At 45.9% G+C, this 19,121-nt stretch overlaps 1 protein-coding gene across 1 annotated transcript; it reads right to left on the reverse strand.

Moving 5' to 3' along the window:
- Positions 1 to 209: 209 nt before the first annotated feature.
- On the reverse strand, positions 210 to 4,744 carry DLX5 (distal-less homeobox 5). The gene is made up of 3 exons (XM_027102499.1): positions 4,069 to 4,744; positions 1,953 to 2,137; positions 210 to 902 (listed from the first exon to the last, which is right to left on the reverse strand). Exons 1-3 carry the CDS (start codon positions 4,421 to 4,423, stop codon positions 573 to 575), a joined length of 870 nt encoding a protein of 289 aa, XP_026958300.1. The 5' UTR covers positions 4,424 to 4,744; the 3' UTR covers positions 210 to 572.
- Positions 4,745 to 19,121: the final 14,377 nt, after the last annotated feature.

Raw genomic sequence — 19,121 nt, forward strand, 5'->3', positions numbered from 1 at the left:
GTACTCTAAACAGGCCACATATGTATATAGACATATAAAGTACAGCATCCAACGTATACACATCTACAGTTCTGCATCTACACAGCCCCCAGTTTCTGTCTTCCCTTTTACCTTGTTGGATCTGTGCAGAGTTTGTCTTCCTTTAATTGCCTGCACAAAATGTCACTAGCCCATTATAAGTGGGGCAAATGGAGTATATTTTAGAAGCATTTTGCTTTCATGGTCGAAATAATTTTATTTATCCAGAATATACAGTTTAATTCTTCTATCTACACTTATTTACATGGTTAAAATAACATTGAAAAAAGTCTTTTGAAAATTTGAGGTCATAGATTTCAAGGCACTATTGATAGTGTCCACAGTTGCGCAAAAAAAAGTTCGTCTGTAAAAAAGGGGGGACGGGGTCCTTTGAAATGCAATAACTTACATGCAAAAAAAGCTTTACACATGAATCTTTTTTGTTTCTGTTTTCCAAACTTCCCCATATGAATTCCTTTTTTTTTTTTAAATGATTTTCTAAAACAGCAAAAACACAGTAGTCCCAAAAAAGACAGCAAGAGAAAGCGGCCGGTCTAATAGAGTGTCCCGGAGGCCAGCGCCAGCGGGTGCTGTAAGGAGCCGGGTGGCGGCAGGTGGGAATTGATTGAGCTGGCCGCGCTCGGGTACCAGGAAGCCGAGTTCTCCAGGTAGCTGGACGCGGGGGACTGGTTGGAGGTCGGAGGGTGGGCATGAGGGTGGTGGCTGAGCGAGCGGGACGAGCCCTGGGGCTCCCACACCGCCGGAGACTGAGGCGAGTTACACGCCATAGGGTCGCTGGAGCTGGGGCTGTGCTCCGGGGGCATCTCCCCGTTTTTCATGATCTTCTTGATCTTGGATCTTTTGTTCTGAAACCAGATTTTCACCTGGGTGGGGGAACAAAGGCACACGTTACCGGGACACTCAGAGGCTGCCCGCGCGCCTCCCCCAGGGTGGCAACTGGAGGCGATTTCGGCCGCCAGAAGGCCAGGCCCTGGCGTCTCCCCGCAGCTCTCGGCCCACGGTCAAGGGGCTGGGCCGGGGGCAAAGCCTGCATCTCGGGCCCCAGAGGGTGCCCTGTTGGCTGCTGCTGGGGCAGGACCCCCAGGCTTTTGTCTTTTGTTGGGGCCGGGGGAGGGGGCGCGAGTGTCCGCGGCCGCGAGCGCTCACGGGTAGGCCTGCGCGGAGCGCCTGAAAAGCGGCGCCACGAACGTCTCCAGAACAACCGCCAGGGCCCGGTGAGCTAGGGGCGCGGGACTGGCTACGCGCGCGCGCGCGAGTGTGGCGGACAAGGAGCGGTCTCCCCGTTTCCCGACCGACCCCTTTCACTCCCTCCTCGGCTCCGATGACATTCTTTATTCTTCCAAAGACCCCCGTGGGGCTGGGGTGGGAGTGAAGGGAACGGGACGATCCAGGGCAGATTTCCCCGTACAACCGCGCCCTCCCACCTCGGAAGGTCAGGCTGCTGCGGCCTAAAGCTCCGCAGGCGCAGGGCGTGACCCGTCAGCTCTTCCGGCTGCAGGCGACGTTCCCGGCTTGCGCGCGGCCTAAGACCACCGAGAGCCCGCCGGGCCCCGCTCATCCCGAGAGGCTCTGCATTGTGCAGAGAACCAGACAGTTTCTCAAAGCTTCGAGAGTGTCCTAGAAACAACCCTCCCCTTGTTTCCAGCCTAGGAAACCGGCCCCTCAACGCCCGAGGCTCGAAGGGGTGGGGCTTGCATCTCGGGATGAACGCGGTCTCCATCCCATCCCTACCGTCGCACGGCGGGGACACCCGGCCTGACTCCTAGAGGGAAGGGCGCGGGGTCAGTGTCTTTCTCTCTGTGAGTTTCTCGCGGGCCCTATTGAATCGGCTCCAGTCCGCCGGGACCGAACCCCGCGGCCAAGCCAGGCTTGCAGCCCAGGCGGGGCTCTGGCCCAGCCGCGGCCGGATTTACCTGTGTTTGCGTCAGTCCCAGGGAGGCGGCCAGCTCGGCGCGTTCGGGCAGGGCGAGGTACTGAGTCTTCTGAAACCTTCTCTGTAACGCGGCCAGCTGAAAGCTGGAATAAATAGTCCTGGGTTTACGAACTTTCTTTGGTTTGCCGTTCACCATCCTCACCTCGGGCTCGGCCACTTCTTTCTCTAAATAATCAAAACAGACCCGGTTAGAGTTGTCGGCAGACAATGGCCCTTTTGCAGAACTTGCAAATACAGTCCTTGAATTTATTACCACGCAGCCTTCACTCTCTTTTCCCCATATCACCACCTTTGCTTCACGAGACCCCTCTCTCCCCATCATGGAAAATCCAGGTAGCCTGATTAATTCCCTACTCTGTTTATTCAGGTTCTCCTGGGTTTGTGCAAGGCGCCTTGTACAGCAAAACTCCTTTCTCGGCGTCCGGGATTTAGCCCTTGCAGCGGTTCCTGCTTCACCCGGATTCGTTTTCAAGCCCACCCTGTGTTCACCGACGTTTCTTGGGTGAGTCTGGCCAGCCGCTCCCGGGGATTCAAGGGGGAGGCCCCGGGCCGCGGCCCCCCTTATGTCAGCGTCTGTTCGGGCGCCCGCAGAGGCCAGACGCATGGGCAGGGAAGACGCTAACCGAGGTCTTCAAAGTTCAAAGACCCACAAGCAAACTATGCTCCTTCAATTCAGCAGCAAGCCGTCCGAGCCGCCGCAGACAGAGGGCCGATTATGCAGCCCCCATAATCTCCCTGCAGATCTGCGAGGGCACAGATGTGTCTGGTTTCTTTTACAAATAGACTTAATAAGTTCTTGGCCAAAAGAAAAAAAATCTTTCATTTATGTACGAAGTTCAGAGACACTGAAAGGAACGAAGACACGCCTCCCCCCTCCACCCGCCCCCCCCTCCCCGCAGTCTTTTAAAGTTTATCAGGAGTTATAGTTCCAATACAATTTGAAAAGGAATCCGCGGTGGGGTGTTTTCGTAGGAAAGGGGCGGCAGGTCAGGACGAATTTAGCAGAATTGTGAGTATAGACTTGGGAGAAAAAAGACTCTCGGAACGCGTGTTTTACAAACGTGCCCTGGGGCCACAAGTCCCCCTTCACAAAAGTACCATCTTATCAAAAGTGCCCATCTCTGCAAGGGGCGGAGAACCTCTCCTCGGTGTGTGTGTGTGTGTGTGTGTGTGTGTGTGTGTGCGCGGTGTGTGTGTGGCGAGCTCCTAGGAGAGGAAGGGTGGAGGATGAGGGCTGTGGTCTCGATTCTGCCAGAGCAGGGGATGCTAATATTAGCAGGATTATTAATGTGCTGGTGGGAAGAGATCAAACCTGACCAGCAAAACCTCTCCTAGGAGACCTCATACCTCTCTTACTGCCCAAGCTCACTAACCCTCTTAAACTCTCCAACTAAGTTTCAAGGCAGATGCAAAAGGAGATGGGAAGGAGAAACAAATTGTAGGCATCTAAGGGAGAAGGAAAAAAGTATTGCTCCAATATCGTGACCCTTCAGCAACCCTCCTCCGCCTTCAAATGGCTTTTTGTTTTGGGAAATGCCTTGGAGAAGCCGCAAGGCTCTCGGCGCGCTCTTCCTCTGGCGGGCTACAGCTCTCCGGCCCCCACCCCGCCCCGCGCGCTCCGGGTACCCGCACCACGCTGGCTCGCGGCTGCTCTCACACTAATCCCCGCAGAGTCTTTGAGGCAGCCTTCCACTCCCACTCCTCGAGCACGCTTACCCTAACATCCAGCAAATAACCTTCCGTTCACTACGTAAACGCCGCTCAGGCTGGTTGATTCTTCCTCTCTCTACCCCTACCCTCTTTCCAGCTTCGCCGGCTTCCGAACGGGCAAGCTGGGAATCCAGCGGCTGAGGGGTCGCCCGAGGGTACCAGAGAGGAGAGACGCTGGACCGAACTCCCCCTAGGGCTTCCTCTACTAAGAATCTCTAAAATGCTGGCTCGGGAACCTCTCGTGGTTGCAGAGTCCCGGCCCCCACTCCCTTCCGCCGGGTGAGCCCGCGCTGCAGTGGACGGCGCGGCCCCGGATCTCCCACCGCATCTCGCTCCTCCCTGATCCTGGCTCCCCCTGTGTCGGTCCCCACCCCCAGCCCCCGTACCTGGCTGGCTGGTGGCGCTCGGGACGCGGTTGTAGGCGCCGCCGTACTGGTGGTAGGGGCTGGCGTAGCTGTAGTCGGCGTAAGCTTTGGCGGGGTAGCTGCCGGCGGCGCCGTTCACGCCGTGGTACTGGTACTGGTAGGGGTTGAGCGCTTTGCCGTAGGAAGCCGAGGTAGGAGAGCAGTAGCCATGCGGGGCTCCCCCCGTGGGGCTGTAGTAGTCGGAATCGGTAGCCGACGACTCGGGCAAAGTTGGCGATTCCTGAGACGGATGGTGCATGGCTGCGGACGTCTGGAACGGGGCTTGGAAGTCGCCGGATCGGATGCTGGGGACCCTTCTGTCAAACACTCCTGTCATCGCTCGCTGGCGGCGGCGGTTGTCCTTGCTGCTCTGCGGCGGCGGCTGCCCGAGTTGGCCGTGGGGCTGCTCTGGTCTAAGCAGACATGGCTGTGGGAGCGAGGGAGGAGGAGGAAGAGGAGGAGGAGGAGGAGGAGAGGCGGCGGCGGCGGCGGCGAGGAGGAGGCTGGGAGTCTTGGAGGCTCTGTCTCCGGCAGGCTGACTGCTGGCTGAGGCGCAGCACAGCCTTGGTTAAATCCTTAATTGCGCGCTTACGCACAGCGGGGTGGATCGGGTTCCATTGGCCAGGGCCTCAGGAGCAGCAGCAACACCCTAACTCGTCCAACTAGTTTTAGCACAACAAAGCATTGCTTAAAAAAAAGAGGGAGAAAAAATGAAGGGGGGGGGGCGAGTGTGTGTATGTGTGTGTGTGTGTGTGTGTGTTGTTGCTTGCTGGAGGAAGAGGGGGTCCTCAGGCAATCTGTTTTCAGTGAATACTAAAGACAACGCAGAAGCGCCAACACCCTGCTCTGTACTGTCTGGAGACAATGTGTTCCAATCAGCAGCCTCAGAAAATGCACATGTTTTGGGGATGAGGTCGACCACGGTCTTTCCAGGCTCTGCACCTCCCAGCCAGCCTCGAGCTGCATCAGGGGCGAATGTGGATTGAACACTAATATTGAAATGGGGAATCAAAGCGGGGTGGGGAGCAGGGATGTGGGATAAAGGTGAGAAGAAACTGATGAGAACAATCTTTTTAGTGGGGTACTGGGAGCCAAGCTGTAATTTACATGTGTTGAAAATTTGTGATTTGGGAAAAGACAGACAAATTTGCAGCAAGAACTTCCTTTGCCCGAGATGAGTTATTTCTCAGACAAGGGCGAGACAAGGATGCTCAAGAATGCACTCTTAATGGCAGAGAGTGCCTGCAAGCCCAAATCCCTACAACGACTTAAAAAATCGCTGTCTTAAGCACAAATAACTTAATGACTCCCAAATTGCTGGTCCCCAAGAGGAGCGGGCAGCCCCACACTTTGTTTGATATTCTAGTCTATTTGGATGCTGTTGGAATAGAGGATCAGTAATTCTGTGTTCAGTGGTCAAAGATTCCTGCAAAAGTGAATGGTCTACTTATGACTTGTCCTCACGGGACTAATGGGAACCCCAAGAACACTGGGAAGTAGACAGATAAAAGTTCTTTGGGGAAGTTGGGTGAAGAGCATGGATTTCCCTCTTCCAGCTCCATGGAGGTGGCACTGAGGGCCTGCTTTTCCATTTCCCAGGGTCCGGATTCCTGTACCCTCAATCCCTTTATTTCTTGCAGTGAAAGCATCTTAGCTCATATGCAAAGGAAAAGGCTCAGGAATCAAACACTTGGTATTTGGGATCCAGAGTTTGCCTTTCACAAAGTGTCACTCTTGCTCTAGTGGTGATCTAGCTGGGAGTTTAGAAATTTAACATTAGTCAGTTTACCGCTACCCACTTCCTCTCCCCTCAAATAGGACAGTCCAGGAGCTGGATCCTGATTTGGGCCCTCCCAGCACCTTCCTACAGGAGTTCTAAGACCCGGAACCTGGGAGCTCCACCCGACATCCAGGGTGGAACAGTCTGGCTTCTCATCACCGCCTCATCCCTTCCCCGCCCCACCCCCGACCCAACCGAAGAAGAAAACGTCCACATTAGTTGTGTCTAGTCTTAGTTTAGCCTCACTTTGGCTGTGGAGCTATTTTGGCCCAAAACAGCCTAGCAGGAGAGCCGAGGGGTGGGGGCGGGTCCGGAACTCGGAGCAGGAGGCCAGCCTCGCTCCGAAACTCCAAAGCCGAGCAGCCACATGTGCACCAACTCCCTGCCTCTGGGCGCCGTAAAACCACAGCTATTGTCGCATAGCCCTCCAGGGGCAACTTCAGCTCCGGCGCAAACAGGGAAGGGAAGGTGTGTGTCACAGGGTCCACAGCGCCCCTCCTCCCACACCCACCCGAGTCCCTGCTTGCGGCCTGTGCCGCCCCAGACTCCTCTGAGATAGAAGCTCAGCTAAACAGAGCCAAGGCTGTCCGCCCATCCTCACCCCATGCTATGGAGGTCGGCACGGCCGTTCGCCCGCTAGGTTCTGGCTAAGAAGGACCACAGGGCTTCGGGGAAACACTACAGACCGCAGCAGGCTTGCAGCCCTGGCCTCTGCTCCGGAGTTCCCAGCGCCCATCGAGTCACCTTACACGCATCCTGCCATTTAATTACACGAATCGCTTCCCCAAAGCAATGCCAGGGATGGTTCAAGGCGCCTCCGGGTTCGGGGAGCAGGCGGCCTTCCGCAGCACCCCACCGTATCCCCGCAGCCCCACCCTGGCACTCTCTACTTTTTATAGATTTAAAAGTTATTACGTTTCGGGAAATGAGGTCAATACCGTTATGCTAAATTGGGTGTTCATAGCAATGTCCTTAGACCTTGCTGAGAAGGCAGATTCCAATCTGGATAGATTGGAAGCTGCAGAATTTGGACAAAATTTAGAAGTTCAAAATCTGGTTGAAAACACAGTGTTACAAAGTTAAATTATTCTAGACCTTGATAAATTTCACTTTTCCTCCGACCCCCCCCCCAAAAAAAAGACATTCTTTCCCATGTTTTACACAAGACAAAAAGGAGTGGGGTGAAAAGGAAGGATTTAACTTCTTTTTCTCCGTTCCTAAAGTGGTGGCCCTCACGCCAGACTCCGAGCCGCTTGTGCAAAGGCTTCTGCTGGGTGAGGCCTCCACACCTGAGTGTGTCTCTGAAGGTCCAGAGCATCGACTTTCTTGCTTTGTCCTGCTTCTTTTCTAGGTTGACCCCACTTCCCCCTACCCTTCCTTTCCTTAAAGGAAGCGGGAGGGAGAGGGAGCGCTAAGTTAAAAGGAGCCCGAGTCTGATCACAATATGGTCCCATTTCCTTTCACGTTAGAGTCAATGTGGCTTTGTGCGCGGCTGGCACCGGGCCTGGCCGGCGCTTCGGACCCACACTCTGGGCGCACACGTGTTGGGTATCCCGGCTGTCAGGGTAGCAACTTCTGCTGGTACTGTGGTGCTTGTGATGCCAAGGTTCAGAACTTTGTTTTAAGACCAGCGGACCGGACGCTGTTACTTCTTTCAAAACCCACTGACAGGCCCAGCCGCGGAGAAACAGCCCCACGGCTTCAAACTTCTCCAGAAGTGCTCTCCTCACGGCGACACGTAGGAAGAATGTGAGTAATTTCATCTCCTAGTAGCCGAATTTTGCAAAGGGCGGGAGGCGGTGGAGGGGAAACGGGCCGTAAGAGTAGTGCAAGTCTTTACCACGAGCGCCACCCAGTGTCCGCGAGGAGCAGCGTGCAAATGGCAAACGCTTCCCAGGCTCACAGTCCCTGGCTGGACAACGCCCGTTTGTCCTGGGGTTCGAGTCGGCTACCACGTGGCTTTCCTTCTTTCCGCTTCCAGCAGATCTTTCTCTCCACTCCCACGCCCTTTCTTTCCTTTACGTTACTCCGTATACATTCATACTCTTCCTCTCCCCTCCCCCCTCCAACCGGATCACTTTTTTTCTGGGTTTTAGCACGAAATCCAGCGATTTGGGGGAGTGCCATGCTCTGGGATGACTGGAATCAATCGAGGGTGACCCTTGTTTCCTAGACAGTTCTGAAGAAGCAGGCTCTCCTCTAACTGGATGAGGCGCTGGAGAGACTGAGGGTGATTCACTACTCCCGGGAACTGGAAAGATGGTGCCACTCTGAGTTTGCAGGGAGAGTGCTTTGGAAAGGCGTGGCAGGGGAAGTGGGGGGGGATCATTTTAATAGCTGCTAACTCAGTTTTTTCCCTCTGACCTATCTGGAAATCTAGTTACTCATAGGTGTGCCAAAAGTAGAGCATCCTTTCCTTTGGGCTTGAAGCGCAGACAAATTACTGCACCTGAAAATATTTAGTTTATAAATTATGATCTTTTTAATATGGACGCTACTATTTTATTTAATTAAAAATTGTACTCATCAATTGGATGCACGAAATTCACGTAGATAAAGGACCTCCATAACAAAACACTAGCATATATGCAAACTTGATGTAAACAAGTCTTCTTTATTTTAGAATTTTTTAAATCCGTGGACTACCTGTCTTAAAAGTCCTTTCCTTGGTTTGAGGTTTATTTTAGTTTTCGTTTGCAATGCTTTGTCTATTATTTTGTTTATCTGTCCAGCGAAAACTGCTCTGAGCAGTTCACTGTTATTATGTCTTTTTTTTTTTTTTTTTTTGCGGTAGGCGGGCATCTCACTGTTGTGGCCTCCCCCGTTGCGGAGCACAGGCTCCGGACGCGCAGGCTCAGCGGCCATGGCTCACGGGCCCAGCCGCTCCGCGGCATGTGGGATCTTCCCGGACCGGGGCACGAACCCGTGTCCCCTGCATCGGCAGGCGGACTCTCAACCACTGCGCCACCCGGGAAGCCCTATTATGTCTTCATTGATCACGATCCATCTAGAGTGCTTTTCATCCTAGAAATCTCAAACACAAACACAGCTGGTTACATCATATGTTTTGTGGAGATAGATCTGAGTAATTATTTTATTTAGAATGGAGCTTCATTTTTCTTTGAGCTAGGGCATGAAGATCATTTAATAACTTAAGGTAAGAGCCCTGAAATCTTCAGTTTGATGTTTGTCTATAAAAGACACATTTCCGGGCTTCCCTGGTGGCGCAGTGGTTGAGAGTCCGCCTGCCGATGCAGGGGACACGGTTCGTGCCCCGGTCCGGGAAGATCCCACATGCCGCGGAGTGGCTAGGCCCGTGAGCCATGGCCGCTGAGCCTGCGCGTCCGGAGCCTGTGCTCCGCAATGGGAGAAGCCACAACAGTGAGATGCCCGCCTACCGCAAAAAAAAAAAAGAAGATAAAAGACACATTTCCATGAATTGCGATGAGATGAAAAAACAGGAGTGATGATTGCAAAAGTGGTGAAGTCTTTAAAAAATATCACAAGTTGTTGTCATTGGTTTTGGCAACTCAGCTGAATGGCTTTTGTGTCTCTTGATAGAGAGCCAGGCATACTGGCTTGGAACTGACATTCAGAGGTGGTTCATCTTCTGAGTTAGCAAAACTGTTTAATTCCCCACCGAGGTTTAAAGTTCTTCCCGTGCACTTGTGAGGCTGAACTAACTAGGCCCAAGCCAAAATGCTTTGGAGCCCATATGAATTGACAGTGAGGTCACCCAGGGAGGGAGGTGAGGGAATGGGGGTGTGGGGAGGTGACAGAAAGGATAAGTAAAAAGAAAGATTCCTCCCATGCTGAAATTAATTACTGTACCCCCCTGCCCTCAAGAAAAATGTGTTTGGAGTTAAAGAGCATCTCCAACAAAGTAATCTCAGAGGATTCACTAGCAGGCAATTATATAAATATTCTGAATAAATTAAAAATCCCCAGAGGGGGAAACTATTTTCCGCTTAATTCCAAGCTAATAGGACTTTTCAGTCTATTTCCAAATGATAGTGCAGATCATAGACTTTGGCAGATTTTGTTTTTATAATTAAGACATTAAAATGTGTTTATTCATTTAACTTAAACATAACTGCTTAGGAAAAGGCCTTAAGTATCCACTCAAATCTATTCTCTATGAGACAAATTTAATATACCACAGCTGAAAACACTTCAAGTTCATCTAAGTAGGAAGTAAATGGGATTATATTATTATAAGTCTTTGCAAACTGAAATTGAGTCATATTCTTCCTCCTGAACTCAGATTTCATCTTCTTGAAAAGAAGGTTTGGCTGTGACACTATTTACAAAACCTTTATTCTTCTTAAAGATACATAAATTCCAATTAAAAAAATACCCCTTGTGGAGTTAAAAGAAAAGTAATTGGCAGACAGGAATTCAGAGCAATGATCCAATTTTGGCAAGGAGATAGCAAGAGTGAAGCTTAAGTCATTTTTAATAACATTCTAATTCCAAGATCAGTTTAGAATTTTAAAGTTCATTGATCCTAAGCCACTGAGTTTTTATGATCTGACAACACTGTATGCAAAGGTGTAAAAAATCACTTCTAAAGTCAAATCCGTTCAGATTATCCAATCACTGTGAGCTGGGTTAAAACTTGGCCCACAAATATATGCACTCAGGTGGGTAATACAGTTTTATAGATATTTTTGCACCCTGCCTTAATTATATCATTTTAATAGATTAAAACAAACAGCAAGAAAATACCAAACCTTTTTGTACAGCTGTGTTTACTACCTTATACCTTTTGTAAAGAGAAAGATTCTTAAATAGGCAACCCCAGCCTGAGATAAGAGGTTTCCCTGCTGTGTTACACAGCATAATCAGTGGAAGGCACAGTGCCCACCTGGACTTGCATCCCTCTGTGCTCCTGCAGAAGAAAATAAAGGCAACAGGAAGGAAAAGTCAATAGCTTTCCAAGTGAAGTGTAGCTGACACAGCAATGGAGTCCATTTTAAAAAAAATTGTGGACAGAAAAGATACCTTACCGTCCTTGTACCCAGAATCTTAGTAATAGTCAACTTATATAGACCAAGAGCAGTTAAGCAGAATTTTTCTTTTGCAACACCAAGTCTTAGTTTTATTTCTCTTTCTCAACACAGCAGACTCTTAGATGGTGCATTTAGCAAAGTATTGTAAACATATACATTCATGTAATTTATTGCTGCATCCTGGGTTACAACTTTGCGTATGTGACTGCAGGTTCCCAGTGGTTTGAGTGCATTTTCTCAGTTTTACCCCTGAATGGTGTATGCATTTTAATTGGTTACTTCGGAAATCGCGGAACAGTTTGGCTGCTACTGCAACTTTTCAACAGCCCTCATTTTGCAATCAACATACTATGTGTCTGCATGCACTATTGTTAGTTTTCTTTCCTTTTTTTTAAAAAAAATATTTATTTATTTGCACTATAGTTAGTTTAAAATTGGGTTGGAGGAGTGGGTGAAATGGGTGAAGCAGATCGGAAGGTAAAACATTCCAGTTATAAAATAAATATCATGGGGATGTAATGTACAGCATGGTGACTATAGTTAATAGTATTATATTGCATATTTGAAAGTTGCTTAAGTGCTCTCATAACAAGGAAAAAAATGTAACTGTGTATGGTAATCAATGTTCACTAGACTGACTGTGGTGATCATTTTGCAGTATATACAAATATCAAATCATTATGTTGTATACCTGAAACTAATATAAGTATCAATTATATCTCAATAGAAAAAATAAAATGGGGTTTAGGGATATCTGGAATTTTACTTACAAGTTCCAGGAATGCTTGGAACTGTAGAGGGAAAAGATACTTCTTTTTTATGAAACTCTGGACTTCAGCTAGCCACAGAATATAAACAGATATTGTATTAAATCCTCTCCTAGGAAAAAAAGAAGTGAAGATGGAAATCAACAAATTAAATAAACAAATAACGGACACAGGCTAGAGTAGCTGTATTCATACATGAAGAAATTCAGAATATACTGTGGATGCACTATTCTTTCCCTACACTTTTCCCTTGCCTCTTTGTTATTTGAGTCTCTCGCTGCTTCAGGGGTGTGCTGTCATAGCTTTTTCACACTTGCTGTTTAAGAGTTTCAGACACTTTCAGGGTCATGTTATAGAGTAACTGTGCTAGGTCACTGGTAGTTAACTTACATAGTAAACTTGGAGAGGATAAGGAGAATTTTTTAGCATTGAGAAAAAGAGATGAACCAAAGAGCTCATCTTTGCTACAGTGATAACATTTTTAATAGAATTATTCCTGAAACCAGTGAGTTAGGTGTAAAACTGGTGATTTTAGTTAATTTAGTAATTAAAATCACCTGATAATTTCCCCTTAACTTACAAGAACAGTGGAAAAGATTGGAAGAGAAGTAGAAGGATGGAGAACAGCAGGATAGAAACAGCCAGGCATTAATGACCACTCTTCTGTCTCTGAATTAGAATAGTCATTGGGGTGGCATTTAGGAAAAGCGTGTGTCCACCCAAGGATTGTTTTTTGGGGAGCACTTCCCAGAGAGTTTGCAATAAGTGGGGTAGAAGGTGCTGATGACAGTTCTGTCCTTTGTGACTTTCTTTTCCTGGGTCATTAAAATTCAACGTGACCCTAAATATCACAGTGTAGGAAAACATTCTCTAAGTTTTCCCAATATGTTACTGGCTTCCTTTCCTCTTCATAGTCTTATGGTGAACATTTGGCATGTCTTGTGCAAATTTTATAGGCCTTTAAATGGTTTTTCCCAAAGGGATTTCATATATGATTCACTTCTCCTTTCACAGTAGCCTTGAGAAGTAGCTATGTCAGGCTGTTAGGGCTGGTCTTCAACTTAGATATTTGCCTTTCCTTTAACTTGGACTTGCTCATATTCCATATTGGCACTCTTACCCAACCCTTTATTGGCAGATTTGAGCCATGATGTGGTGGCACTGCCTGCCAGCCGCTACTGTTGGGACTGAAGCACCTGGCCTTTGAGGGCTGGTATAAGCGGTGCCAAGTGAATGTCCCTTCCCTGCCTGGCCTCATCCCTCTTTCCCTCTTACTGCCAACCTTGCAGTGTTCCCCTTTTCCTTGTGCTAAACATTGCGCTTGCCCAAGCCCCTGCCCCTGTAAGTCAGTGGGCACATGAGGAAGGGAGATGCCTGGCTCAGCTCTCCCCTGCCCATGGAAGACAAGCTGCACTCCAGGTGGGTGGGCCAGAGGGAGGTAGCGCTGGCAGGAACTCTGGTTAGGAACTTTATATTTGTTTAGCTCTTTAGAAATGCATATCCACTTTCGAATACATCTATTTTGAATAAAAGGTACTCCTTGAATACCTATTTGACAGATTAGTAAACTGAAGCCCAAAGAGTCTACTTTTATAATAATAATACCTTGAATTTGCTTAGAGTTTTAAGCTTAAAAAAAATCTCAGCGGGTTTTATAATTTAATATTTACCTCCACAATATTCTTGAGAGGTAAGTAGGGCACTGAGAAATCTGACTTCCTAACTTCCTATTTTCACTACATAAACCTCTGCTGTTACCTAAGGTTAGTCAAAAATTCCCATGGTTAAAATGCTATCTGTATACACACACCAAAAAAAGTTGGTCATAAACAAATTTGGTACTCTTTTTTTTTTTTTTTGCGGTACGCGGGCCTCTCACTGTTGTTGCCTCTCCCGTTGCGGAGCACAGGCTCCGGACGCGCAGGCTCAGCGGCCATGGTTCATGGGCCCAGCCGCTCTGTGGCATGTGGGATCCTCCCGGACCGGGGCACGAACCCGTGTCCCCTGCATCGGCAGGCGGACTCTCAACCACTGCGCCACCAGGGAAGCCCTGGTACTCTTTTAATATGTAAAATAACAACATTCACTAGGCATTTACTGTGTGCTAATTGCTTTGCATATATTTTTTCATTTCTTTTAAAAAAATTTTTTATTTTTGGCTGAGTTGGGTCTTAGTTGTGGCATGTGGGATCTTTGTTGAGGCATGCAGGATCTTTCATTGTGGTGCGTGGTGTCTTCATTGCAGCGCTCAGACTTCTCTCTAGTTGTGGTGTGCGGGTTTTCTCTCTCTAGTTGTGGCGCGCAAGCTCCAGGGCGCATGGGCTCTGTAGTTGTGGCGTGCAGGTAGTTTGCAGCACACAGGCTCTCCAGTTGAGGCCCGTGAGCTCAGTAGTTGTGGCGTGTGGGCTTAGTTGCCCCACGGCATGTGGGATCTTAGTCCTCTGACCAGGAATTGAACCCAAGTCCCTTGCACTGTAAGGCAGATTCTTTATCACTGGACCACCAGGGAAGTCCCTTCATTTCTTCTTTAAAACAGCCTGTAAGGAGGTGCCTTCATTATCCCATTTACATGGAGGAATGTGAGACAGAGAGGTTAAGAATCTTAATTATGCTCCTGTGACTGGTAAGTTTATTGCATGGGGAAATCTTGCAAAACTTTCCAAAAATTTCCTAAACTGGAAATCCTCTAACCTGTGGAAAATGAAAGCAAAGAATTGTGGCTTTAGTTACCAGGACCGCCAGGGAAGTCCCTGTAAAGGTTTGTTTACATCAACAATTTCCTTTCCTTAAATGAACCTCACTTTTCTTTAGGATACAATTGCTGGTTATTAACCTAGGAAGTTGAATTGAGGTATGATGTAAATTGGGGTTTGGGAGTCCTCAGCATTGGAACCAGGAAAATTCAGGGGAAGTTGCTCTAATAGAAAGCTTAATTTCATAACTGATGTTAAATGGCAATGAACAATTGGTCCCTGGAACTAATGACAGTCTACATAAAACTGAGCTGGAGATCTCATTCTACCATTTGCCTCCTTTCCTTTCTTTCTTCTCCTCCCCCCTTCACATTCACCTATGTCTCACACATCTATCTATAGACTATTCTAACAAATTTTCAGTTTCTTATCAAAGTTATGTGTAAGTTGACCATATCATTCAAACCGGGACACTTTTGAAAATGAAAAGGAGGTGGTAATAATTACCCTAGGACAAAAGGAGTAAGCTGGAATTGTCCTGGCCAAATCTTGATTTTAGGGTATACTTCTGACATTCCCCAAAGTCTTTCAGGAGGCCACCTTGGGAAGTCCTGTTCAGTAGCGTGACATCATGGAAATTTTCATGGTAGGGAAAGCAGAGGTTTCCTAGATGCCTTGGGGTTGAGCTACTGGGCCTGTATCCAGGAGTTTAGGGATGGTCAGGACCACCACCTGTGATTGTGTAGGCTGTGCGCTGCACAAGGGTGCAATGATGAAGGGAGAATGGGAACTAAAATCCAGCCTGTACCATACTTTCCCAGCCATATACCCAGGCGAGGGGCTGTATCTGCCCCAAGAAAGGTGCATCTGTCTCTAGCTCACACAGACACCACATAGACTGGGAGAATCTCTGAGTACAACAAAGTTCAATCTTTTGTCTAATTTTTCCTAAGTGTTGACTCTATATCCCTTATTTCATTTTGATTATTATCTTTTTAACAGTCTTGGCAGAAATCACGCCTCTATATTTAAAAAATCATTTAATCTGAGTCCCCCACATAATAGAAAACTTCAGGGAACTGAAACCCGAGACTCCCAAATGCACAAAACTATACGGAGAGATTTTGTTTTCTTTTAAGCTTGGACCTTCCTAAAGCTTTTCAAAATCTGGTGTATAGAGAGGATAAATGCTTATGCCTAAACTGACCTTCTGTTAAAGGGCTGTATTTCTTTTCTTCTGTGAGGTGTGACGTATACAACAAAGATATCTCTCTTACTGCCAAGGTTTCTTCAAAGAGTGAAACTTGGAGGACTATTACCTTTCACAAAACTTTGAAAAATGTACTCCTTGCCCTTGTAAAAGAAATGACTATCTGGTGCAATTAATGTTGGACCATAGACCCAAAGAACAATGAATGTTTCAAACACAAATTGCTCTTGAGAATCATAGTCCTATTCTTGGCTTGAAGACATTCACGTAGGAAATTAACAGAGAATTTTAATAAAAACTCTTTGGAGAAAGGAAATTAGATGAGGAATGCCAGTTTGTCTTTTAAGTTGCTGGAGCACATCTGTCATAACAGACATTGCCCCAGATTGTAGAACCCTTTCCTTCTAACATCTCTTAATGTTAGTAGAACTTACAATGCCATAATTTCCTTTTATTTTTGACAGTGTTATACTATCTTTATAGACTTACGCTGACAGCATTTCATCTTGACATCATTAGATCATCTCATCTGACTTTTGCATGGTGCACATCATTACATTACGGTGATGGCGCTATACAATTACCAGTGAGATGAATAAGGTATTAACATGATTACTGGAAAAAAAAGTTAGCACATACAGATATAGCATTCTGCATTTGAAAGCATATTATAGCTATTAATTAGTCTGCCCAGTGCTCCTGGGATTCTGCGAATCTTACTATTCTTTTTGTACCAAGTAGGATAATGAAAGGGAGACAAGATTACAGGACCAGGCACTGGCTGAACTTTTCTTAACTTCTTTGACTTTTTTAAACCTAAAAAAGTTGGATGTAAAAATTTACAGTAATTAATCACTGTCTTTAAAGGCCAGACGTGAGAAAATTTCATTTAGAAATTCTACTTTTCCTCTTTTCCATTTACATGATTATCATGACAATTAACGAGAATCAATTCCAGGTGTTGTGAATGTTGGTTGATATGTAATCTGGAATTATTTAAAGCCTCCATATTAACAAAATAGAATAGATTTGGTCTGAGAAAAATCCCTTAATTTTTAAATTGAAGTATAGTTAATTTACAGTGTCGTGTTAATTTCTGCTGTACAGCAAAGTGATTCAGTTATACATATATACACATTCTTTTTTATATTCTTTTCCATTATTATCGTTTCTCACAGGGTACTGAGTATAGTTCGCTGTGCTATGAAGTAGGACCTTGTTGTTTATCCATTCTCTATATAATAGTTTGCATCTGCTAGTCCCAAACTCTCAATCCTTCCCTCCCCATTGGCAACCACAAATCTGTTCTTTATGTCTGTGAGTCTGTTTCTGTTTTGTAGATTTTGTTCATTTGTGTCGTATTTTAGATTCCACATATAAGTGATATATGGTATTTGTCTTTCTCTTTCTGACTTAGTATGATAATCTCTAGGTCCATCCATGTTGCTGCAAATGACATTATTTCATTCTTTTTATGGCTGAATAGTATTCCACTGTATATACATACCACATCCTCTTTATCCATTTATCTGTCGATGGACATTTAGGTTGTTTCCATGTCTTGGCTATTGTGAATAGTGCTGCAATGAACATAGGGCTGTATGTATCCTTTAGAATTATAATTTTGTCTGGATCTCAGGGGTGGGATTGCTAGATCATATGGCAACTCTATTTTTAGTTTTTTGAGGAACCACCATACTGTTTTCCACAGTGACTGCACCAACTTACATTCCTACCAACAGTGTAGGAGAGTTCCCTTTTCTCCATACCCTCTCCAGCACTTGTTATTTGTAGACTTTTTAATGATGACCATTCTGACCAGTGTGAGGTGGTACCTCATTGTAGTTTTGATTTGCATTTTTCTAATAATTAGTGATGTTGAGTATCTTTTCATGTGCCTGTTGGCCATCTGTATGTCTTGTTTGGAGAAATGCCTATTTAGGTCTTCTGTGGACTTTTCTATTGGGTTGTTTGTTTTTTTGTTGTTGAGTTGTATGAGCTGTTTGTATGTTTTGGAAATTAAGCCCTTGTTGGTCGCATCATTTGTAAATATTTTCTCCCATTCTGTAGGTTTTCTTTTCATTTTGTTTACGGCTCCCTTTGCTGTACAAAAGCTTGTAAGTTTAATTAGGTCCCATTTGTTTATTTTTGCTTTTATTTCTATTGCTTTGGGAGCCTGACCTAAGGAAGCTTTGATATGATTTATGTTTGGCAAAAAATAGAGAAGGTTTTGCCTATGTTCTCTTCTAGGAGTTTTATGGTTTCATGTCTTATGTTTAAATATTTAAGTCATTTTGAGTTTATTTTTGTGCATGGTGTGAAGGTGTGTTCTAACTTTACTGATTTACATGAGCTGTCCAACTTTCCCAACACCACCTGCTGAACAGACTGCCTTTTCTCCATTGTATATTCTTGCCTCCTTTGTCATATAGTAATAGACCATAGGTGTGTGGGTTTATTTCTGGACTGTCTGTTCTGTTCCAATGATCCACATGTCTGTTTTTATGCCAATAACATGTTGTTTTGATTACTGTAGCTTTGTGGTACTGTCTGAAGTCTGGGAGGGTTATGCCTCCAACTTTGTTCTTTTTCCTTAGGCCTTAATTTTAAATCACTAATCAGGAAATCATGTGGTCAAAGGCTGATATAGAAACAACTTTAGAGCCATAGAAATTTGGATCATTGAAAAGCCTCAATATTTCCATCATATGTTTTCTAAAATATCTCACAAGGGTAATGCCTTACCAGACTTGGGAGACTCGGTATTATCTGGGTAGGCGAGGATAGGCTGTCTTTTCCTAAATCCCACGATTTACCATGATATCCAATTTTAAGGTGATAAAATAAATTGGTTGTATGAATTCGTCAAAAGTTTTATAAACTTTCTGAGCCCCAGTTTTGTAATTTGACTAATTACAAAGAAAATATTTATTGTAAAGATTATCACGTTGGTAAAATGAGATGACAGATGTAAATCTCTTGGCTCAGAGCCTGGGCATAGTAGACACTTGATAAAGAGGAACAATTACTATAACTTAAGAGAGCTTGACTGGCCTGGGAACTAGGGCAGAAACTTTGGTGGCTTGGGAGCGAGACTTCTCAGGGGACATTTCTTCACTCTTGGCCCCTCTTCTGCTAGGTTTATACTGCTAGGATAGGCAATATTCCAGAATCTCAGGGATTATTATTTTACTTGGCCACTCTCTGCAATGATTCAGCAGTGAAAGGGAGCAGCTTCAGTGGATGAGCCTGTGTAGATGGATAAGAATCAGTTTGTCTAACTTTGACTAACTAATATTATTTTACCAAATCCTTCCCCACCCTCCTGTACAAGGAAGAAACCAAATGAGAAGAATACAAATTTTCACTTTAAACGAATAAAGTCATAACTCCTGGAATTCTACATATGTCCATATATATTGACTTATTTACCATCACATCAATTTTGTGACAAACTAATATTTTTAATCAAATGAGATTTTTTTTTTAAGTGAGTGAGGTTTTTTTTAAAAATTAATTAATTAATTTATTTTTGGCTGTGTTGGGTCTTCGTTTCTGTGCGAGGGCTCTGTC

The sequence above is a fragment of the Aethalodelphis obliquidens genome, unplaced genomic scaffold (assembly GCF_003676395.1).
Source record: "Aethalodelphis obliquidens isolate GAN/ISIS:26980383/991018 unplaced genomic scaffold, ASM367639v1 scaffold5, whole genome shotgun sequence".
Classification (NCBI taxonomy): Eukaryota; Metazoa; Chordata; class Mammalia; order Artiodactyla; family Delphinidae; genus Aethalodelphis; species Aethalodelphis obliquidens.

Bases quoted from the DNA above. Each gene is read 5' to 3' on its own strand.
- DLX5 (XM_027102499.1), bottom strand. From the start codon at position 4,423: ATGACAGGAGTGTTTGACAGAAGGGTCCCCAGCATCCGATCCGGCGAC. The intron at 2,138-4,068 runs GTACGGGGGCTG...TTGATTATTTAG, and splicing joins GAGCGCCACCAGCCAGCCAG to AGAAAGAAGTGGCCGAGCCC. The intron at 903-1,952 runs GTAAATCCGGCC...TCCCCCACCCAG, and splicing joins TGGGACTGACGCAAACACAG to GTGAAAATCTGGTTTCAGAA.